Raw genomic sequence first — 25783 nt, forward strand, 5'->3', positions numbered from 1 at the left:
TTAGCAGTTAAGTATTTCAAAATATTCCATTTTTCATGCATCATCTCTGGCATTTGCTTCACTTCAGACTTTTTCAAAACAAACATTTTTCACTGAACAAGTCGTATTTTCAACAATTTCAGCGTAAGATATTATCACTCTGGGGACAGAGAGTCATTTCAAAACCCCAAAAGGTCAGATATCTCCAATTGGATGTTCGTTATTGCCAAAACACTGAACATCTCAAATTATATAAAAATTCTTCAGAGTATTAGATAAGAGAGTTGTGCAGTACGTTGGATTTGAAAGGACAAAATGCTTTGGACACAAGACCTATCAACAATTCTTAACCCCAAGAATCTTTTGACAAAACTGTAAGGCAGCTGTGGAGGGAAGTCATGCAATGTTGTTTTAAAGAACTGCCAACAAGTGCTACATGAGCTCCTTTATTTTTTTTCAAAGATGAAGGACTACACAGCTCTCTTAGATACATAAAGCAGTATCACCTATAAGAAGAACATATATCGTCTGTAGCTAATCAAATTGAGGCTTAAAAATCATTCTCTCTAACAAAGACATAGAAACAATGCCCAGTTGAAATGAGAAACCAGTTCTTTTTCATATCTGAACTTAATAGATTTCACTCCTTAATCTACCTACTTCCTAGTGCACTGAAAGCATCTGGAACAAGTATAAATGTGAAGTCAGGACAAATGTGCATTGCTTGATTACACTTTGCAAGGCAAGAATTGACTATAAAATCCTTCATCAAAAATTATGAATAACACAAATACTCAGCTATAATATTTCAACCTGAATGTCTATTGAAGCTTTAAAAAATTAGTTTATATTTTTTCCCTAGTGCAAATACTGTGAGGTAATTTTACAATTGCAGTTTGAAATCTGCAATTGCAATTAGTAAAATAAATGAAAACTCTATAAGCAGCAGTGAAACTGGCATGCAACTTAAAAACTGTCATGAATATTGCCTAAAAATAAGCTTACAATGGCTATTTTAAAGGCTGTGTGTGGTCTTACCCATATATTCTGGCAAGATGCAGTTTCTCCAACCACAGCTAGAGTCATCCAAAAGCAGTGGCACTGGAGAGTCTCTGTCTCACCTGTCAAAGTTGAGGAACGCTGTTCAGACCACCATGAGTCCATGGATAGGATCCACAGCACTGAGCAGCTGTTCCTGATAAGGTTTCTTTAACTATAGAGGAAATCCTTTCATAAGAGAAACACACTTAATGTGTGTGATCTAGCACCCGTGAAGACACGACTGCGCAGAAAGGAGAAAAAAACTCTAGCCTCTTACAAAAATTACCCTCTAGTTAGATTACTTGCCAATTTATTAACTTACATCAAACAAATAGTATGAAATGTGAAGACATTTTCTGTTTCATTTATAAAAATAATTTGATTGTCCAGTAATATGATGTTAAAGACACGTCTGATTAATTTTGAAGAGATTTCTTTGTTCCTACCCTAAATAAAGAATATTTTAAACTGATGAAAATACATTGCTCAAAAAAAGGGAACACTTAAACAACACAATGTAACTCCAAGTCAATCACACTTCTGTGAAACCAAACTGTCCACTTAGGTAGCAACACTGATTGACAATCAATTTCACATGCTGTTGTGCAAATGGAATAGACAACAGGTGGAAAGAAGAGGCAGTTAGCAAGACATCCCCAATAAAGGAGTGGTTCTGCAGGCGGCGACCACAGGCCACTTCTCAGTTCCTATGCTTTCTGGCTGATGGTTTGGTCACTTTTGAATGCTGGTGGTACTTTCCCTCTAGTGGTAGCATGAGATGGAGTCTACAACCCACACAAGTGGCTCAGGTAGAGTGCAGCTCATCCAGGATGGCACATCAATGCGAGCTGTGGCAAGAAGGTTTGCTGTGTCTGTCAGCGTAGTGTCCAGAGCATGGAGGAGCTACCAGGAGACAGGCCAGTACATCAGGAGATGTAGAGGAGGCTGTAGGAGGGCAACAACCCAGCATCAGGACCGCTACCTCCACCTTTGTGCAAGGAGGGACAGGAGGAGCACTGCCAGAGCCCTGCAAAATGACCTCCAGTGGGCCACAAATGTGCATGTGGCTGCTCAAATGGTCAGAAACAGACTCTATGAGGGTGGTATGAGGGCCCGACGTCCACAGGTGGGGGTTGTGCTTACAGCCCAACACCATGCAGGACGTTTGGCATTTGCCAGAGAACACCAAGATTGGCAAATTCGCCACTGGCGCCCTGTGCTCTTCACAAATGAAAGCAGGTTCACACTGAGCACATGTGACAGACGTGACAGGGTCTGGAGATGCCATGGAGAATGTTCTGCTGCCTGCAACATCCTCCAGCATGACCGGTTTGGGAGTGGGTCAGTAATGGTGTAGGGTGGCATTTCTTTAGGGGGCTGCACAGCCCTCCATGTGCTCGCCAGAGGTAGCCTGACTGCCATTAGGTACCGAGATGAGATTCTCAGACCCCTTGTGAGACCATATGCTGGTGCGGTTAGCCCTGGGTTCCTCCTAATGCAAGATAATGCTAGACCTCATGTGGCTGGAGTGTGTCAGCAGTTCCTACAAGACAAAGGTACTGATGCTATGGACTGGCCCTCCTGTTCCCCAGGCCTGAATCCAATTGAGCACATCTGGGACATCATGTCTCGATCCATCCACCAAAGCCAGGTTGCACCAGACTGTCCAGGAGTTGGGGGATGCTTTAGTCCAGGTGTGGGAGGGGATCCCTCAGGAGACCATCTGCCTCCTCATCAGGAGCATGCCCAGGCATTGTAGGGAGGTCATACAGGCATGTGGAGGCCACACACACTACTGAGCCTCATTTTGACTTGTTTTAAGGGCATTACATCAAAGTTGGATCAGCCTGTAGTGTTTTTTTCCACTTTAATTTTGAGTGTAACTCCAAATCCAGACCTCCATGGGTTGCTAAATTTGATTTCCATAGATAATTTTTGTGTGATTTTGTTGTCAGCACATTCAACTATGTAATGAACAAAGTATTTCATAAGAATATTTCATTCATTCAGATCTAGGATGTCTTATTTTTGTGTTCCCTTTATTTTTTTGAGCAGTGTAGTTTAGTTATGGGTGAACTGTTTTTTCTTATAGCAAAATAAAATAAACTCAAAGTAAATAAACTTACAATACTAAAAACTTAAACTGAATAACCATTTGTGATATTCCTCTCTCATACCAGCCTCTCCGATTCTGTACTTGGATGGTACGTATGTGGATGATGAATTAATGTTAAAACTTATTTTTTACGTACGTACAGCTGTTATCAAAAGAACAATTCAGTTCTCCAGCTATGAAAGTTCCTATACTTTAATTACAGGCAATAATCATTTTACTAAGCAAAAAGGCTCTCAAGAGATTACTTGCATTTTCTTGTAACATATATTTTTAGAGTACTAACTAGCATAGTTTGGGTATTATTTTTCTTTGGTTTTGTCAGTAGCATGTTTGAAATAAATTTTATTAAGTGGTAGTGTAAGTAACATTGCATTGTGGGTAGCAGTTTCCTGTTTTAACCTAGCCACATCCTCAACTGTTATGTGAGACAAGTTTTCCATATTTTGTGCAAAACATACTTTTTTTCTTCAATGAAAACGGAGACTGAAGGATCAAAAAGCAATAATGGTTTAGGTTTCTGAAGGTAATGGTATGTTATATTTAAATACAAGCTATGCTAACATATTGCACAAATTCTAAAATACAGTGATATAAAATATTTCTTAAGAGCAACAGATAGGAAAAATCATTGTACTACTATTTTCTCTAATACAACACATTACTTCTACATTTTAAACCTTATTGATTCCTATAGTGTATGTATGAAGCAATTATTAATATACCTTTTGTGTCATTAGAGTTCCCTAACACTGATGAGAAAATGGCATGACACGATTCAGTCTGCAGAACCACATCTTCTTTAAGAGATAAAACTCTTCCCACTAATATTAAATATTGCTAATAAAATCTCAATTGACTAAAATACCCAAGTATCTACTGCAGTTGAAGGATATGTACAATCATTGCATCACTATGATTCTCTTTTCCTAACACTACACTGATTATTTTTATGATAGCCAGAAAATTCATAAAAATGGTTCTGTTCCCTTAGAATCTCTCATGAAGAACATCCCACCTCTGTCAAATAAAGCAGAAGACAAGTTGAGGACTTTTTTTTCTATTTTTATTCACTCAAAATCTGTTGAGGAACAATTTTAAAATTCCTAATCAAACTTAATAAGGCTTAGTTACTCTTAAGGCTTTCTCAAAAATTCTTGTTTTTCTTTTTAAACAGGTTGTGACAGATGATCAAGGATTACTCTGGGGAAGCCTATATGTTTTGTACTACAGCTCCTAGCAGCTCAAAACAACACTGCCATTGTTTAGGATTTCTGGATACTATAGCTCAGCAAAACCTTGATGGACAGTTTTCCTAAACCTGATCTAGGACATGGTGTATTCTCTCCCAGTCTCAGCCTTTCCCAACTTTTATCTCAATCTGATAAAAACAAAACTATGCTTCATAATTTTGAAAGACCAAATGAGTCATAGTTCTGTTTTTATCAAATTCAAAAAGAAATAATATTATATCCTAAATAGGGGAAGAGTAGGCTAGTTCTCCTTCCATGTCAATATGTTCATTCAACATTTAAGCAAACTGTAGCCACTCCCTCTACGCTACATTTATAATCTCATTCTGCCAGCATATGAAGGTTGGAGACAGCTCAAGTAGACAAACAACCTATTTCTCGTCATGCAACAACCAAAGATAAGCTTGAAAAAAGGATTTTGTGATTACTTTTTATACTGCTGGTTCAAAATTTAATAATGTTTTCCTTTTCTCTTCAGCCATATTCTTTGAAATGCCCACCTCAGCAGATAGATCTCAAAAAGGAAAAAAATCTTCTGCATTACTTTAGTCAGCTACAACTCCATCTTAAATTATATTCTGAAAACAGAAGAACAGATTAAGCATTCTCTTTTGTCCAAATGAAAACAATTTTTGTATCTGCAAAAAGAAGACATATTACCTTCTAATACGAGCAAAGGAAAACAATTCCAGAAGACAAAAGAGTTATTGTTTAAATAAGTCCTTAATCTATTATAGGGAACATGTTTTAGACGTGACTAATCTTTAATTCCAAGTGGCTAATGTATTGTAGCAAGAAAGCCACTGTGATATGTGCATAGACCAAAGAAACACAGGGTCAAATCCCCACTTAGCTATGATACTTGCCAAGTGATTCTGAGCCATTCATTATCTCTCAGACTAATCTAACTCACATTGTTACAGACAAAAAAATTTTTAAAGGGAACTTCTGGGGAAGCCTCTCTTCATTTCTTGCAGGTTACAAGCATCATTAAATGAGGGCAAAATGGGAAAATTTACTAGCACTACTAGGCATGCATCCTATGAAATTTCTAGACTAACTCTTCTTAAATTAAGAATGTTATTATTCCATACTGAAGAATAAAGCTTAACAAAATAAAACACTCCCAGAAAAGTTTTCCAACAATATTGGCATGGATGGAACATCTTCAAATTTGTCTACTATATAGTGAAACAGATTGTGGAGTTCTTAAATGTTATCATTTCTTTAGGCAGCTACATATATGAAAAACTACTTCACTGGCAAAGGAAAGTGTTTGCTTTTTAATAGGAGCCTAGCACTGCTGATTATATTGAAGCTATTTTAAAATTGTAACTTCAAGTTCTGACAAAAACATGTTGATGCAAAATACTGACATACTATAATTATACATGTTATGTTTGAGTGTAGTTTGCTAAATAAATTAAGAGAAGACAATTATAAGATATAAAGTTCGAAGAATGCTAGAATAGAAAGCAGAGTGACTTGAGGCAGTTATGGAACAAAGTTATGCTTTACAATATTACACCTTTCAAATAATGCAATAATTAACTTTATATTTGATAGATTCAAATATAAAAGAGCAATGTCTGGAAATTGATGAAAACCCATCTAATAATCGTATCATTATGTTATTTATTGTGGTGAACATCATCTATATGCTTCCGATGCAAGAAATTCTGTTTAAACCTGTTATAAAAATAAATGTCTACAGTACAAATAAACCTTCTAAAATATATGGTTTATACTGTGCACTCTTCTTAAATACTTGCCTATATTCACTTTTAACTATTTAATACTAGTAAAGACTATAGGTTTCCCAAATAGATTTTGGACATTTTATGATTTAATAGTTTATTTAAATATAAACATCACCTTATTTGTGATTCTATAGAAAAATAAATCTGATTACTCTGATTATGCTTGTGCTTTTTTAATATCAGATGACAAATTTCTGTTACTACAACTTGGACCAAAATCTTTCCCTCTTCATTGCCAAAGACATCTTTTGGCCAATTCAACCCAGAAAACTGAGTATTTATTTTTAGATGAAGAAAAAGATATAAGCAAGAAAACCTGCTTCCCAATGAATTGCAACACCAGATTCTAAACAGCCGCGCTGTAATCTACTTAAGATATATATGTTAATGTTTTCTTCATCATTTTCTTCACAAATGATGGAAAATCATGGTTGATTACCACAATTTCTTTGGAAATCCACCTTGATATAGAACTTTTTCAAATAAAAGGGATCATTACATATCTCTCCTCCATTTCTCTAGGTACAATTTTAGAGGATACAGATCACAAGTTATATTTAAAGATCCATGAGAAGTTTTCTTATCTTTTTAAACACAGTGTTTTCCCATGATAGTTGTTGGTATGTTGAGAATTCTAAAGAAATACAACAAATAAATGCAAAACAAAATAGCAAAAGATGGTAAAAGATGTTTCTTACAGTCAGATTCATTGTTCCCTACAAGAATTCTACAGGAATCTAAATTTTGAACTCATACATTAACAGAAACACAAAAAAGTATACCAAAAATATTTCAAATAAAGTTAAGGAAAGTATATTGCAAGAATGCAAGAACTCAGATTCCTGTAATATCAAGATATCAAAGGTAATTTAAGTTAGACATATTTAGCCAAAAAGTACCATTTCTAGTGTTTTGCCCCAAATTTGTTATTTTAAAGATATTTTTAAAGAAATTTTCATTTATCAATTATTTCAGCAAAGAAAATTATATGCACGTGTAAACTGACGATTTTGAATTAAATTACTTCATTAACATAGTAATCCTATAGGCTTACCTTGGAGAGTCCTATTAGACTGAGGGGGGACGACTTCTGTGTAGGCTCAGAATCCTATGTATATGTCTATTAGGTCTTATTTCAAATATTCATTCATTCATAGGAACACACTGTAAAAAATTAAAATCTAAAATTGCTATTATATTAAAATTTACAAAATCCATTCACCCGTGACACAGTTAATTGATATTGTATATCTTTGTTTCTTGTGATTATTTTAGTAATGTGCAGCATATTATTTTAGCACACTAAAAGCTTTAAAAGAGAAGTATGAGATATCTTGTATGTACAGAATTTAGGAATATTAAAGTTATGGAATTCATAAATATACAAAAGATATAAAAATCCAGTCAAAAATTAGTTGTTTTCATTTTTTTTCTTTTAAACTTACTTTCTTCTCTTTATTTATTATGTCCCCACATCCCTTATGCATTATAGACATACATAAAATCTTTTCCTGCCAGTTTTATTCACTGTCTACTTGGATTTCAATAGAAGGCAAAAGGTAATGTTTTGTGCATCTCATTAATTTAAAAGGAAAATACTAGATTTTTAAAAATATTTTGCCATGCTACTATCGTCAGTTAAATTACTAAAGATATTATTATTGAGACCCAATGGGTCTATGACTGTATTAACAAGATTATCCACAGAAACACGGGAATAGTGCCAGGGATTAGGTAGTTTCTGAAAGATGTTTTCAATTTTGTCGAAAACACAAATAAGCAAATAATGCACACAATGTCTGTGCACAATATTCTTTAGTCTACACAGCATGTTGCAATTTATTCTGAGGCCTAAATTACAGACAGAACACCAGCTTTGTTTTAACTACGTGCATTAATACAGTTAAAGCTTTTGATAGATAATTGTATTTTAACACACTTTAAAAGACCATATAAATTTATACGACAAACTGCCTAAGCAATGCCTATGAATCAGATTTATGTTTCAATGCAAATAAAACATTTCCCACTGGCCTTTGAAATCTGCTTATACAGTAATCAGTATTCAGTAAGCAATATTTTATTTTTAATAGAACATATTAAATATATAATTGTTTCACATTAACTACCAGAAAGATATCAGAATACTGCATAGTGTGTCCTCTTTCTAAAATATGCAAGTAAGTCACACTATAAAGATGACAGGTTTTCTAGGAAACAGAAAAGGCTGAATATAATTGCATTTAATGTTCATTACAGAAAGCTGCCAGCTAGCTTTAGGAGACTGTAACATAGACATGATTTCAGGAATCCCGAAACTAACACTTCAGTGACAGCCAATTACAGCCCCCAAAACACAGCCCCAGTAGGCAGTCTGCTAGGAGAACTTGAGGTAAGGTAAAGTTTCTCACAATGAGTTACAGATTCACAAGCTCAGGAAGACAAGGAAAAAAAGAAAAACAGAAGGAATCCAGCTACCCAGCAAATATGAAGCAGACCCCAAGATCGAGATACAATCCAAATATGTAAATTATTGTAAATCATCACTGTTGTTCAGAATTTCACACAGACATTTGTGCCAATTCTGGTTTATTTCTCCACAGACATAATAAGGAAACAGAGGAGGTGGGGGGGGGGGAGGGAGAGAAAGAAGAGAAGCAAGCAGGGAAACAGAGTATTGAAGTTCTGCTGTCCATATGCTTCAACGGCACAGGAGTTGAAGCTCTTTCAGCAATTTGTATGCTCTCCAAATCCTCATGAGTCACAAAATTAAAAAGCTAGATCCTTCTGGATTCCAGAAAGGGCCTTACCACGGGCCTTTTGTCAAACTTTAAAAGGAGGAGAAAAGGAAAAGCCACAGTGCTGGGCAGTCCCACTTTACTTGGCTTCTATGATGTCACAAACCACATGATTCTGTCTCTCCAGTAACAGGGCTTGCAAAAAAAAGGAGTTTTAAAAGCTTTTGCTTTTTTGGATTGTGTAAATGCTTCATTCGCCTCACAAACAACCACAGAACCACAAGTGCGGTGCAAACTTTCTCCAAGAGGACACAGCAAGAAGCCTTTGGTTTTTAAATGGTTAATTTCAACAGGTCACCAACAACCACGAAGACCATCAGAGTCAGTAAGTGCTCTCAAACCACATTCTGTTCAGTAGTTCTAGACCTGTCAAATAGTTGTTCTTTTTCTCTGATGTTTCCTTACTTTTTTGCATGTTACCATAATGCAGCATGTTTGCTTTTTTACTTTAGTCAGAATGGAAATACGTGTAGATTCTATACACACCAGACATACTGCAAAACTTAATGGACCTTGGCTATGATTTTTTATTTCAGTATAAAGCTTCAAAGATTCTTTGCACCAGAAGAAACACCGGCAGGAGGGGAGAGCAATGGCATCGAACAGTCTTTTTAGTTCAGTGACACCATGTCAGCAAAACTTCTTCTGGGGTAAGTCTTTGAGTTTCCAAAGATTATGAAATATTGTTGATTTTCAAAAAAAAACCGTTTGCTATATGTGCATGTGTGTGTTTAAACTTTTTAATCCAAATTAACTTGGTTTGAGTAAAAACGGTGATAGTGCTCTTTTTATTTGAATATTAACTGAATTTGACATATTTTAGTATAGACACCTGAGCAGCCAGATTTTATTTTCCCTGTATAATCATAAGCAGATACCGAAACCACTGTATGGTTGTCAGGTCAGTGTTCAAGTACGATGCTGTCAATGCTAAGCATAGTGCATGAAAGAATGGAGAATAAGATGCCAACCATTTAAAAGTTTTACCATGACTAAGCAGTAAAGTCACTGCAGCAGGCAAATAGGACTCGATATTTCCCAATATCTGATGAAATAGTTAAAAGTTAAAAACAGTCCTTATACAATTTTTCAGTAAGTCACAGACATTGGCAAGCTGAATCCACAATTAAAATTTAATTAGAATCAAGTATCCTGTAGCAGCTAATTGACCTGCCAAAAGTGTATGATATAATTGAGGATCTCATGCATTTGTTTCTGTTCACTGCATAAAATGCTGTTTCGCATCCACCAAAAGTTACAGGGAGTCTGTTATGCAGTTCTAAACAAATATGCCCACAAGCTAAGAAAATCCCTGGCAATAAAACAAAAGAGTAGAAAAGCATAGCAAAGATGCCGATCAGTAAGATTTTACAACTGTAATAATACATTTTAGGAAATACTGTATAAATATCTATTAAAATTGCCACTTAAAAATATGAGATAAAAAGTTAACAAAGATCTCACTCCACCTATTTCAAAGTCTGTCTGCATGTAAGGAAATTCTTAAGTCACAAAACAGCATCTCTGAAACTCCTTTGATCCTTCCAATTTCTGATATTTTTGAATTTTTCAGTACATATATACCATATGATACCACATGAAATAAAAGATTGCCTATTTTAAGAATGCATATGTCTGAATAGCTTCACTGATCTCTGTAGTATTTGCTGTACAGCTGAGACTTAGTTTCAAAAGATGTAGAAAAAGCTGCCTAAGGCCAACGTCTGTTCATAGTCCTTGGAGCAGTAGCAGGAGAGACTGTTTTTCCTTTTCTCTTTGAAATACTGCAAAAGTATCTAAACAATATCAACTTATAGAAAGGGAACAAAATCAAAACACTTACAATATTTTCTTAATGCTGTCCATCTTGGCTGAAATTTACGTTAGGGCTGAAAGTGAGTGATTTTCCTTTTCCTGCTAAGGAAAAAAAAAACCCCGATGCTTGGAATGCTGTCACAGTGTGCACCTACATTGAAAGTGTATTGTATCTAGCTGATGGTTGGAGTTCAGTTTACCCCTCCTACTTCACACGTTTCAACTGGCTCCTGTTGAAGCATGTGAATCCGCTGCAATCTCTGAACATAATTAGACATGAAGCAAGCCTTGTACTCATGGAACAGAGAGACCTATTTAATTTCTGATATGCCAAGCTTTAATGATGAGCTGGAGAGTCACATGCCTGAAAACTTAGTTTCTGCAAGATCATCATCACATGGAGTTATACTGTAATGGGCAACTAGCATGCAAGACAAAAATGCAGCAGGTATTTTCAGACTGATTCTCCCTACCCACCCACCCCAAAAATTGTTTATAATTAACCATACATTATTCCAGCTTTACAATAGAAAAAATAGTTTATATGCATAGAAAATAGTTTTTGCTTTTAATATCCACAGGGGAAAACATTGATGATTCAAATTAATAGAGCATGTATTGCTGACTATTAATTCCTCTCTTTTTGGGCAAAAGATATGGGCAAAGCAGCCTTCCAAATACGTCCTATTTAAATAAAGAGAATGAAGCTAATCTAAAATGTATTTTCAGACAAAATATCACTTCATATGACAATTAGTTCATGGCATACAAATTAAAGCTTATTTCTCTTTAAGTACTTCACTAAATAAATAAAAATATGCGAGTTAAGTTAGCTATACTAAAGACTGACAGCAGATGTGTATTAATAATGTGCTCTGATTCTTATTACCAGCAATGCATCGTGTCCATTTAGCACTGGATTCTGAACTGATGCATTTGCATCAGTTTAATAATATATTTATTAAAGTTTTTATATTCAGTCATATTTTCCTTATTAGGCACATTGGCAAATAAAATGATATTAGGGAAAGGAACATTGAACTTAATCAATGTACATATGATGGGAATGTATGTAGTCTTTAAAAAGTGCCCTTGTAAATCAATATAATTTTCTATTTCCTATGTAATGATCAACAAGAAATATCTATGGGTTTTAATTAAAATTAACCACAGTAATTAATTATAGATAAGTAGCATGCACCCCAAGTTTCTAAAAATGTATGTAAATAAATCTGCAGTATAATCCACAGGAACTTGTTTAAAAGAATGGAACACCTGTGTTCTTGCATAGCTTCTACTCCATTCACTATGACTTGTAAGAATTTCCAACTGAGTTATGCCTATCACTTGCACCTGAACTTTCAGCTTATATATAAATAATTTACAAGGTTAAACTACCGTTTTTTTTCCTTCAATATTCATTTCTTACTTCTTTTTAAGATTTACTGTTTCCCGCCAAAAAAGAAAGAGGCAAGTTGTATTTCCAATAATCTGCATGCAGTGATATAGTGCATATCTTACTGATTAAATACAAAAAATTAAATCACTAATTTATAAAAGTGGGTCAGTTAATAGTTCCCTCAATGTCATTTTAATACCTGAAATATGAAAATACAAGAGTTATATTAACTACAATTTACGTTATATATTGCAGAGTATTCCTATCAGAATTTGTAAAATTAATAAATCAATTTTACTAGAAACAAATATTTTAGACTACTCCAAGACTAATATATCATTTCTAAACTATTTTGAACACTGGGTGAAGGAGTGTTTTAATTACAATATTTTTACTTGACGACTTTACATTTAAAAATTTTAAAATCACCATATAGATATATAAAATGAATTGGCTTATTTATTGAACCAGTAACTACTGATATTCTCCCCTTGTTGCTCAAATACTCTAATCTGATATAAGAGTCCCTAAAAACAAAAATGTTCCAGTTGGTTAAAGGAACACCAAAATATTAGACACTTAAACCAACAAGTAAGTTTAAAAAAAAGCTAATTCATAGGAGAGGCTAAGATTTTATCAGGCATGGAGGATTAAAATTTATTGAATAGAACCATTCACAAATCAAAACTTACTTTACTTCTTTACCTTCATACAGCGTTAATCAATTAAAACATTTTCTAGTGATGCAAAATCCATGTGCTTTTAATTTTACACATTGGTGGTCTAAAATATAGAAATGAGGCTGAGCTAAGTTAGTTTGTATAGAAACTTTTGGTTTTTTTCCTACAAATATTCTACCAAAGTTTTTCTTAGAGCTGCTCTATGAAGATTGAGGCAATATTTTTATACTGTACCTCCTTGTTGAAGTAAAGGTTAAGGGTTATCAAAATAGCTCAGCTGTATATACAAAAAAAGAGAGGAAAACTTAAGTATTCACATGAAAAATCCAAGGGAACTCTATTATTTATTTTTGCATTTCCTATGATTAATGATGCACTCGTGTATACTTGAAAACTGAAGTCATAGTAGGGCTAGCACCTTGAATTCTTTTATAAACTAAAGAAATGTCAAGTCTAGTACACTGTATTAACAGGACACAAAAATATTAAAATACTCCACCATCCGCTTTAATATGCAACACTGCTAAGAATCCTCACAACGTGCTGTGATTTCTTTGGAGGTGGTCTTATAAAATCTTAAAGAGTATCTTATTTAGAAATCTTAAAATGGTTTTTTTTCAGTCAACTTACTATCCTAAACAAATTACAAATTACAAAAATAAATACCACAGTGGTCCTTACAAGGTTCTTAGGACCGTTACCTAAAAAGTTCGGTTCCATTTCAAATGTACATTGCTGCAATATGAATAAAACAGTCCAATACTTAAAGAGTGCATTGTGTGTTAAAGTGTCTACTGTACATGGTCATTTTTCTGTCAGGTAACAAAACCAAACCAAAAACAATCTGAACAAATAAGATAAAAACAGAATACAGCCAGTCCAGCTCCCACTCTTATAGGTATTTAATAATTTCCAAGTATTTCAAACAAGAGCATATGGCAAATGCAATTATAATCTGCTATACTCTGTCAATCCTCAAATTTAACTTCTGCAAGTGGTGAAATACTATTAAATCTGTACTGTTAATAAACATTACAACAAACTGTCCATTTACAGGGCCCCAGAATATAAGAAATCTGAATTTAGTGGGTTCTCTGTGACAGCCTATTTAACATTAAATGCTATCACAATTTTATGCCTACTAATTAATTAAATTGGTTTATTAAAGAAATATATATTTAAAAATTACAAATATAATAATGTCTTTTTTCCTATGGTTTTAAAATCTACATCAAATAAGATTTTTAAAAGTATCCCTTAAGCCAGATTCTATGAAAACTTACTCGGAGATTGCATTGAACAAGATAAACCTTTTTTAAAAAATGAATATGGATATAACTGGGAGTTCTATTATATAATGGAATTTGAAATAAATATATTTCTTCCTTTCATTATATAATAAAACTCCCAACTATATCTATAGTTATTTAGAAAAAAAATAAGGCCTATCTTGTTCCATGTATTTTATTGTGACCAAAAGCTTCACAAGTTTTTAAAATGCTTTGTTTAAGTCAAGAAGGCATTGGTATAAATGCAATCAATACATTTGAATAACACATTACATTGCTTAATATCATTGACTTTAATATTATTTTAGAGGAACAACGAGTGCAATATATTGCAGCCCAACCATCCAATCTGTAGGATATTTCTTTTTCTGAAACTGCTTAGGCCTGTTCTTAGCAGTGATCAGTTGCTTCTGTCTTCAAACTAATTAAGTTTCCTTTTATATGTCAACTTTTATTTAAGAGTCAATATTTCAAACTTGAAATATCAAGGGGCTAACAAATATTTAAAATCTACAAAAACAATAATTCTGCAATAAAATTGTATGTACAAAAAGTATATGCTCAACTGAGCACTAATAAAGATTACATATTCACATGTATCGTGGGGAAAAAACTTTCAAACGTAGTATTTTTGAAAGTTGCAACTATCTATTTACTTAAACCCAATAAAATAAGGGGAGAGTGAATTCATAGCTATTAAGTCTCTCAATTACAATGCATAATGTACACTAAGAATATTTTAAAGATGACCATTATGCAATATATCTGAAATCATAAATCAATTTAACATACATTTAAAATGTGGGCATTATTCATACATATATTTCTTATTGAAACACATCAATCTGCTCACTCAAAGGACTATCTATAATCAATACAAATTGCCTTGGAGGTTGGCAAGGGGATGGGAAAGAAACGAGGAGCTACTTAACAGCTGACTGTTTTAATATATATGAAAAAAATAATTAAAATGTTCTATAAAAATATTAACTAAATAACAAAATCAGTTTTTCAGTTTGACCTGTACATCGGGAGTTGGAAGAAACAAATTTTGTATTCAATTTTTCTCTTTTCTTAAACTAAGAATTCACTCTACTTTCTCCTTATATCAGATGAAGCATGTTAACACAAAAAGACTGCATTCTGATCCAGTAACATAGTCCCAACACAGAAATATCTCCCAGGAGTAACAAAAAGGAAACTACATTATGTTTTTTGGAGGAAAACCAGTATTTTGAGAAAGTCAGGCATATTTGCAAAAGTAATACATTTATTATTCTTATAGAAAAGATCCAATTGATTCTAGAAAAGGTAGTTAGACCATTATTTCTTCTGTTAAAAAAATAATGAAACAATGCATTCACTGGAATGAAACTATAGAGAATTAAAAAGAGCTTTCAGTATTTAATGCACTAGAACTAAAAATCCTGTGTTAAAAAAAAAAACTGCTTGGGCAGAAATTCACAAATTTGTTTTTTGTTTTATTTCATTTTTATTTTAATGTACATTTTTCCTAATTTTATTCAGACTTCCAGGAGGTATTGTTTATCTTGTTACGATCTGGTACTCTATAGCAAAATCACAACAGAAAAGCTATAAAGAGTATTTGTTTTTTTACAGGAAAAATCTCAACACCGTATTTGATAATGAGACATGTAAAATTATCATGATACAAACAACAAGGATATTATTTTAATGTACCATATTATATATGTACATATATAAGAAAACAAATATATATACATATGTATGTGTATATATATATATGCATGTGTGTGTTTATGTATATATGTGTATGTGTATGTATATATATATGTGTGTGTGTGTATGTATATATGTATATGTATATGTATGTATATATATATATATATATCACATCAGACTCGTTAAAAACAGACCATGAAAATTTTAATCTGATAATTAAAACAGGATAATTTGTACTAATATTTGATATGTGACAATATGGTTACAAATATAATTTAAAAGCAGCCAGCAAAGGGAACTCCCAAAACTGACCAACTTCAAACATGTTTAGCTTCAGCAAGATTTTTCCATTATGCACTCATGTTCTGATCTACATTGTACATGAAGACTATAGAGGTATAACTAGTTGGTGTACAATACTTCTTCATGCAAATCTGTCACTAAATGGATAACTTCAATAATAAACTAAACATATTTGAAACTCGAACACAGAAGAGTATATGCTTACTGCTATTGCATCAAACTGTTTTAATTTTAAAATAACTTTATTTATGTCTAGCAAAAAGTAAATAAAAGCTCAAATAATCAGTTGCTTTAGAAAGTCACATTTTTCTGCAAACCTTGTTGAAATATATGATCTTATAAAATTGCAGCTTATTTATTAACACCTAATGCATACCACACTGAATTAGCTTTTTATGTAAGCATTCATTCAATTTCAAGATACATTAAAAAGCGTTCATAGAAAACACATTTTACTTCCGTAAATTCTAATATTGAACTATTAAAATGTTTAGTAAAAGCTAAAATGAGTGTATAATTCCATGTTATTAACAAAGGCATTATTTCATAATAAAATTATATTATCATAGCACTACAGTAACATTCATTTAGTAATTATTCTACAGTAAATCTGCCTGCAAATCCCTAACTGGATAAAAAAAAATGGAACAATCCAAGAACATTCCATAGAATTGGGGGGCGGCGGATGTTTTCTTTGAATCTCTCAAAATCTTATTTTTTAAAAGTACTCTTTTTTCATCCATTACAAATAGATTTTGCTGCATTTGTTGCTTTCTTATATATGAATCTAAATATAGTCTAGAAAAATTATTCATTATCACATTCAGGTTTAAAATGCATTAAAATTGTGTGAAATTAAACTACAGTATAGAATTATTTTAGTGGAAAGGAAGGAGGAAAGAAAGCAGCTTTAAAATGCTAGGACAAAAAGGGGATTAGCCAATTACCTTTTACTGCCAATAAATGCAATAGGTACTATGCCTTCCTTATGAAATACTTAACTACTGTAAACTCGAAGTATGTAGCCATAGGAGAGTCTTTACATTGGCTTGATATCATACTCTCCCTTCAGCTACCATAAAGGCTGATACAGGAAAATTCCCTTCCCAGAGAGACGATGCCCCTATGACTCTAGACACACAAAAACAACAGCATGTACTTTTCACCATTATTGCATAAATACTCAGGACAGACATGACCATTCTAGATCTCCCTACTGCTTTCATATACCAACCCTACTATACAGCATATAATGTTGCTAGCTTCTGCAGTGTGTAAAATGACCTGTGCCAAAAAGTAATCCTAATGAACATCTAGTTTGCCATTCTAGAGTGCTTTGTGCTATGATAGATTCAGTTTGCCACATGCTACCAATTGTATTCCTCATTTATAAACCCATTTAATTCTCCTACCCTTTTTTTAGTTCCTTTTAGACTTGTATTAAGAATTCTTTTTGTTTTATATCTTTTTAAAGACACAGCTTTTTAGAATTATATTTTTTAAAACTTTGATGTATTTTGTGTACTTTTTAATTGACTGTACCTTATGCTACTCTTTGAGCATAATAAAGATATGATCTGACTAATCAGCTGTGACTTGGTCAACCAATAATATATATATTGTACATTACAAACAGGCTGGCTTCATGACAACAAATAAATATTATGTCTACTTATTACAATAGAAAATGTGTGAATACACCACAGATAAATATTGTCAAAATGCAAATTTCCAAATAAAATTTAGATAAATGTTATACAGTGATAGTTGTATTAAACATAAGTTGAAACAGATAGTTTACTAACACAAGTAACTGCAACATAACTTCTATGCTTCCAAGTTTCTTATGATCAATACAAAGCTTTAAAAGTTGTTGCTTTACTTTCTCCCCAACCCCAGCCTTGCTAAAGATAGTCCCTCTCACAATACAATTTTCACACACATGTAAATATATCTAAATATGGGTTTTAGCTGCTTACATGAATTGCAAATGATGATACTTTCTAGAATGTCTGTATACATTAGCATGCCTTGGAGCAAGTCCTTTCTGCTGCACCATAATGATGTGATCCAAAAACTCAAGGGCACATTGAACAACAGACTACCTGTTCTAGCCATACTTAGGAATGTGGCAAAATCATTTTTTTATTGATTTAACCTTTACAGGAATGTTTCATATCCTCAGAGCAAAACATTTCTAATGTATTTATAATATGATACACCTCTAAGAAGTCTATATTTACAGAGAGGGAGGGAGAGGGGGGGGAGATCCAAGGTATAATACTGTCTCCCTCAATGTTTGCAATCATGTTCAATTTTTAGGTCTGTTGATTAACAAGCTTTCATTATTTTTAAAACTCCATTTAATTGCACTGGAGGGACATGGACAGCAATCCTCTAAATGCCATTGCTACTCATATCCTACTGAAGTAACTGGCAGAGTAGGAACCATGGCCAATAGACTATGCATGCATGGAGTTATTATCAAAATATAGACATAAGTTGCTCAACAGCTAATCAGCCAAGGAATTCTGGCCTTGTGCTTCAAAACCTCTGTTTCCAGCTCTTGGCAAAAAAGCAGAACAAAGAGGAAAACATTGTCAAGGCTTTGAATAGCTACTACACGTTGTTAATAGGCTATATATCACCTGATGCATACACAACAAGTCATACAAATCTAGTCCACAGTTGAAGCACAATTTGAGTGCTTCAGTAATACCTAAAGACACATAGATCTGTACTAATTTCTATCTGTAGAAATTTGTCTTAGAGCAGTTTTTAAAATGAAACTTAAAACTGAGATGGGATTGGAGGGTTACATGCTAGTTCAAAAAACACATAAATGTAGCTTTCAAAACTTCTGTATATTTCTATACAAATACAAAGTCGCCTTTCTCATGAAAATTATATATTTGTTTAGCATGAATATATTTTGAATTTAGCTTTGATCATCGTGCATTGATTACATTCTCAAAAACTGCAAATCACATTCACATTGAAATAACCCTGATGTCTAAAATAAATGTTTCCAAATAAGGAAGGTGAAAATAGAAAGCCAATTTGAATGGCAGTCCGTCCATAAAATGCAAAAGCTGTTTATCCATATCAGTAAAATATAATGCCCAAAGGGAACAAAGATCCTGATCCAGAAATATGAGATTTGTAAGTAGTATTATAAAAATTAAAAGTTTTGTGAAACACTATAAAACTCGTCACCCGTTATTATTTCAGAGATACATTCCTCAATGTCCTCAATGATGCAGACTGTCTCATGCACTTCTAACGTTTTTAAAAACTCAAAGAGATATCAGAAATCTGTCTGCCTTGAAAGAAGCCCACGCTGAATTGTAAAGCACAGTTAGGCATTAGGAACAGTCTGTAGGAAATGTTTTATAATATTGTGTATTTTGTCATAGCGATTTATATTTATGCCATAAAATGTTTTATAAAATTTGCCAAATTGCATTTCCATTGGAGTCATGCATCCCAGACTTTGGATGCATTCTTCAAGTTAGCCCACTTGAAATACCTAAGTCCAGAACATTTTGCCCTATGATGCACCACTTCACCCAATTAAAGGTTAAACACACAGAGGTTTTAGTAGTGATCGTACTATATAGATTACTAATAGAAGGATTTCTTTTACCATAGCTCATAATTATACCTCTAGTTCAAGAAATACAGAGGAGTATGCTATCCCGCTTGTTATCATATTATCCTATTTTCAGAAAGCAAGTACGATTTAATTTAAGATGGGTTTAAGTACATAAATATATTGGAAGATATTGGTAAAGAGCTTAAGTAACCTACTGCAGTATTTTTATTCACTAAAAATATTGCATGGCATTAGTGTGATTCTTGTCTTCACGCATCCAATGCCCTCTACATCCTTTCTTCCCCCTGAAATGGTGAAGTTTCCATAAAATAAAAGTAATTGTACAGACGGTAGTAGAGTTTCTTAAGCAGCAAAAAAATGAAAAATGAATGTTCATAAAAGCTTTTGGAAGCAACATTACTACAAAATGTTCTTTGTGATATGTTGCATGCTCTTTCTGACAAACAAGCTAAGGTGGTATTTACTTGTGAAATCTGAAACATACCTCAGTTTATTAGAGAGGAAGCTGCTAATTACTTCATATTGATTTGAATAACTTATTGGAAAATCTAGCATAAATTTCATAAACTATCTTGTAATCTATATGGAAACTCATATGCAAGACCTAGCAGAAATAAAAAAAATATTATTTTGCTGCACATAAGATTTTTTTTAAAGAAGGTTTAAACTTACTGAAAATAACTTGCAGTTCGTTTTCAGATTCATTAATTTCTATGTATTATATTGTAAACTTGTAGACTGGATGAAATGTACATATTTCTGGATATAACAGGTAGAGCAGAAATGAGAGTACTGAAGGAGAGTTATAAATGTGTGAAAATACTTAAGAGTATTAAGAGGATGATTGTTTACTAATTGAAGAAGGTTGTGGAGAGTGAGCGCTATGGAGATTCTCAATCATCCACGTCATGGTTGTCCCAAAGGTGCTCTTTCAAAAGACAGCTGGACTTTTGTGTTTTTTCTCTTGAAGACATTTCGCTTCTTATCCAAGAAACATCTTCAGTTCAGAAGAGAGTGAGGGGTGTTCTGGTATGTGTTTGCTTGATTGCTTCCTTCTTGAGCACATTTGGGGGTAGGAGGACTTATAGTTGGAGTTCCCTTACTGAACAAAGTATTAAATAGTGGATGAATTATATTTCCTCAATTAATAGCAGTCCCAACTAACTTGCTTTTTAAGAAGGCATATATTTGGGAGTTTCAGAACTGGAACAGAGACAAGTAGTATCAGACATTTTTATGTCCAAAGGACATTCTTGCCATTAATGGAGTCACACAATGCTAAGGTAACATATTCAGAAATGCTAACATTACATGTGCAGAGTTAGCTAGACAGGCAGAACTGAGGGGAGGTGCTTAATTGTAAGAGAAAGATGGCAAAATCTATTAAGAGGGATCAGCCTAGAATCCCTACACAGCCATAAACGAACTAAGTCCAATCTCTCTTGAATTCTGTTGACCTTAGTTAAGCCCAAGTGTTATCCATTAGTTGAGAAGATTCTTGTGCACAGACCTGATTAGCAAGACATCAGTTTAACTGGTCCTTCAAGTGTGGACCTGATGTTTTGCACCTAAGATCAACACATGGATGAGACAGTAGTGTCAGAGCGAGTTGATATGGATACAATTTGAAACAAACCAAACTTATACAAGAGACAGATTCCATTTAAACTAAAATGAAGCAGGATGCTGGCACAATGAGATGCATTGAACAGCATCCAGAAGGAAGTAGACATTTTCAAAATTCTGTAAGGGACAGGACAAACGTTGGAAATGAGTTAATGAACATGACATGACAGTAAGGAAGTGAAAATGTTAGAAAAACTTCATGATAGGTATATATACCGAGGTTAGAATTCTTTAAGACAAGACAGGGGAATTAACATGCTTGATTCTATGTATATAACATGGGATATACCAGAAAGCGATGGAAGACTTGATTCCATCAGTTATTATAAGCAGAATGTTTGAGGAACTGCCTCTCCCTGATTATGTTTACCTGTCCCATTAAGTCCAGTAGGAAAGGTAGTCTCCAGGTCCCATCTATTAGTGAGCGCCATCTTATGGGCTCCAGGAAGAGTTTCTTTTCTGTCATGGTGTCCATTTTTCTGGAGATAAGATTGACTCCAATCTTATCTTTTACAATCTTTGGTTAAGTCCTTAAGGCATGTTTTTTGTTACCAATCCTGGGGATCAGGATGTGAAGCACAGCTGTGCAATGGTTATATTGATTTGTCACTGGGAATCTGGTTTTGTATCTTGGCTGTGTGTATTTGAGGTCAGTGATTTTGAAATGCTGTTTTACTGATAGCAGCCCTCAATCACGAATTGGGTAGCTATATAAACTGAGTAAATAAAGAAATAGACTCAAATATAAGTAAGATGAAAAGATATGCTGTTGATAAAAATATAGAATATAGTCTTGAGATGATGGATGAAGAAAGACAGACTTGGAAAAAAGAAGGCAATATAATAATGCAAAATATCAATTACCCTCACCTGGATATAATCATAGACAATAAACCAAATCTCTAGATCCCCCAAATGTCTGTTTCTATATTTTTTTTCCTTCAAAAAATTAACTATGAACTAGTAATATAATAAAGAGATGACCATAGACTACTACATTTTGCATACATATAAAAGGAAATTGACAGTAATTCCAATATATTTGACTACAAGAAAGGAAATTGTTTTAAAAATGAGGGTACTGGTAATAGAGAGACAGAAAAGTTAAGTTCAAAGGCCAAAGATTATTTAACACTACATAATGGCAGCTTTTTGGAATTTTTGCTACAATGTAAGAAATGTCAACTAACAGGAAAAATTTAGCATTTTCAGGAAACTATAAAAAATATTTCAGCAAATCCTCTCCCTAAGAAAAAGAACAAAAAGGACCAAGTCTAACAGAAATGAAATGTAAAACAAACATATTTTGAGGAATGCAAGACAAGAATAATTTAGTGCATGGCAAAAACTCTAAAGATAAACAGAAAATAAAATAAAGATAACAGAAATACTTTAAAATTTAGCCATTAGATCATAAAGAAATGAAACTGATCCTCAAGATTGCACTGAGATTCCAAATGAATTTTTTGCATCTCTCTTTTAAAATATCTAAGTTGCTGGACTGACATTTTCAGAGAGGAAATTAAAACTATTAAAACAAATTGAGGTAGCAAAAAGGAATAGTTATTTATTAATATATAGTTATTTAGAAAAAACGTATACAAGTAGCCCACAATTTATTATTGCAATTGAACCTGGAATCACAGTCTCTAAGACATGCCAATCATTAAGCGGGTTACCATGTGATTGCACTCAATGTTGTGACTTTCGCAGCAGTTAAGTAAATGTGACAGTCGTTAAGTAAATCCAGTATCCACAATGGTGTTTTGTGTCAAAAACCATCAAATGAAAAAAATCATAAATCATGGTCACATGACTGCAGGCTATGCCCAAAATGTGATGGTTCATTTGATGGTTTTTGACACATAATCACAGGGAGGGATCAGCAGTCCAAACTTCAAACCCAGGTAATAAATAGTCCAGAGGAGATCTGTCATAACTTCAAAAAGTCACTAAGTGACTGGTCTTAATTCAGGGACTACCAGCAAACTGGTCTATTCAGAACAGCACCTAAAGGAAAAATACAGGAGCAAACTGAATAGAATTTAGTTGTTATGGAACCTATTATTTTATGTACTGTGAAAAATAAATATCGAAGTGATGAACATAAGAAGTAGAGCCCCTGAAGGACCAGTCTTAAGGATGGTATTTATTAGTACCATTGTATTGTTCAGAAATGACTTATAGGCGATCAGTAAGTTGAACAAGTCTGAAATTGCTCAGAGGTGGTGAAAATGAAAATTGATATAAAGAGTGTCAGTAGTTTTTAAACCGGGAAGTGGTCACCTAAAAATGCAGTTCATTAAACGCACACACACACACACACACACACACACACACACACACGAACACAAGAACAAAAAACTTTACATTTACACTGATGGGATTCTAAGAAAGAAAAAGTTATTGCAGTCACAAGGATAGGTCAGTCAAGACGCTGATTCTGCATGCGTTAGCTTTGAAATAAGGTATACTCATTAGGGAAAGGAGGGAAACTGCCAACATGGTAATATATTTATTCAAATCTACATGTCTGGATTTGGAATACTATATTCTGATTGCCACATTCAAAAAATGAAGAAATATAATAGATTTGATAAAAATTCAGGAGACAATATATAACATTATTAGGGGGCTTAAACATCTGTCTTATGGGGGAGGAAGACTAGAATATTTTTGGTTTGGAGTCTAGAAAATATACAACTAAAAATAGATCTGACTGAGGTATAGAAAATAATTTATGGTACAGGTAAAATAATCTCTTTCTCAAAGCACTACAGCCGCGTTGGCGAACCTATGTCACACGTACCGGAAGTGGCACGCAGAGCCATTTCTGCTGGCACGTGAGAGGTCACCCGGAAGAGCCCCACTGCGCATGCGTGCACTGCCACCCGACAGCTAATTGTTGGGTATCTGGCGCACATGTGCAGGGGAAGAGGGGGATACATGGAAGATGCGCACACATGTGCAGGGATGTGCTATGTGTAAGATCGCACATGCATGCACAGATGCACAGTGCACGAGGTGGAATTACACATGCATGCACAAGGACGCATGATGCACGAGAGGGAAATTGCATGCACATGTGCAGACTAGTGGTCCGTGGAGGGAGTTACACACACATGCACAGACACGTGCACGAGGGGGGTCACATGCACATGCGCAGGGGTGTGGGAGGGGCCAGCACGCATTGGGTGCTAGCATGCAAGCATGTGCACGCAATTATCGGCACAGGAGCCGAAAAAGGTTAGCCACCACTGCCCTAGTTTGAAGGAAGATGCATAACAGATTAAACAAAATATAATTACCCTGTGAAATTAAATGCATCAAGGTGTGGTGGTTGTTACTCATTCGGATTGGCTTTTAAAACATATTGGATAAATTAATGGAAGATAGGGTCATCAAGGTCTATAAGTCTTAAACACTAAAAGTTACCTCGAGATTAGAGCTGCATACTCCCAAATACCAGGAGTTCACAAATGTTTCAATTCCAGAGACAATATCTGCAGTTTCATGATTCACTGAAAACTAGAAGAAGAGTCTCAAATTTTCTAGGACATTTAAGGAAATAGCCAATATATTATGAATGCCAAAGGAATAAATCTATTACAATGATTAGCTATATTGTACTGTAAAAAGACACCAGGTATTCTTGAGATCTGTCTCCTTGCATTTCTATAAAACATGATAGTGTACTGTGAAGTGGCAAAATACCAGATGCATTGGAGAGTTTTATGTAAGATATTCTCTCTTATCCTTAAAAAGAATATCTTGCTACCACTTCATGTGTCATATTACAAAAAAAATAAAAATAAAAATAATCTTATATCAGCACTACTCATATACATATGAGCAGTATGTTCTTCTATTCTTAAATTTAAGACATCCAATTTGACTATAGCAGAAATGACAAAAATGTTTAGTAAATAATAAAAAATGTAAGTAACAAAAAATATAATTCAATATACAATCTATATTTGAGATTGAGATGAATAGCAAAACAGTAAAATTTTCTTCAAGGACAATTTTATTTTTTATAAATGGTACTAAGTGACATCTACTTTTCTAGAAATTTTGTTGGTGATTGCCTATTCTATGCGAAATAGATGACCATCATATACAAATACTGTATATTAAATATCCCCTCTGGAATTAGGGAGCGGGTGGTTTCACCTCTAGCCCTTGCTACGAAATAATTGCAAAATAACTACATAATTGCCTTTGAAAAAGAAACACATTTTAATAATTAAGTAAACAAAAATGCTCCTGAAAACTAAAAAGATGCAATCAACTATCATATATATTTACCACAATTTTGCCTGGCAATGAAATATTCACAGAATTATTTCCTTGCTTATTGGTCTAAAGATATTAAATTGTCATGTGATGCAGAATAATCAGGAAAAC

General features: G+C 33.7%; 2 protein-coding genes across 22 annotated transcripts in view; one reads left to right on the top strand and one right to left on the bottom strand.

Moving 5' to 3' along the window:
• SUPT3H (SPT3 homolog, SAGA and STAGA complex component) overlaps positions 1-25783 on the bottom strand; it is a 253432-nt gene that overhangs the window by 206036 nt on the left and 21613 nt on the right. The window contains exon 1 of one of the 13 annotated variants that reach the window (XM_087919403.1): positions 10788-10918. The exons of the other annotated variants lie outside the window; for them this stretch is intronic. Coding sequence (XP_087775529.1) covers positions 10788-10810 — 23 coding nt within the window. The 5' untranslated portion in view covers positions 10811-10918. Of the gene's footprint in view, positions 1-10787; positions 10919-25783 lie in introns of those variants that run through there. 13 annotated transcript variants of the gene reach the window in all.
• RUNX2 (RUNX family transcription factor 2) overlaps positions 9137-25783 on the top strand; it is a 248287-nt gene continuing 231640 nt past the window's right edge. For 7 of the 9 annotated variants that reach the window (XM_087919386.1, XM_087919387.1, XM_087919388.1 and 4 more), the window contains exons 1-2: positions 9146-9269; positions 9481-9594. In XM_087919386.1, coding sequence (XP_087775512.1) covers positions 9537-9594 — 58 coding nt within the window. In that variant the 5' untranslated portion in view covers positions 9146-9269; positions 9481-9536. Of the gene's footprint in view, positions 9270-9480; positions 9595-25783 lie in introns of those variants that run through there. The other 2 variants (XM_087919389.1, XM_087919390.1) reach the window with 2 other exon arrangements.

The sequence above is a fragment of the Pseudonaja textilis genome, chromosome 1, assembly GCF_049901715.1.
Source record: "Pseudonaja textilis isolate UNSWEBS1 chromosome 1, rPseTex1.2, whole genome shotgun sequence".
Classification (NCBI taxonomy): domain Eukaryota; kingdom Metazoa; phylum Chordata; class Lepidosauria; order Squamata; family Elapidae; genus Pseudonaja; species Pseudonaja textilis.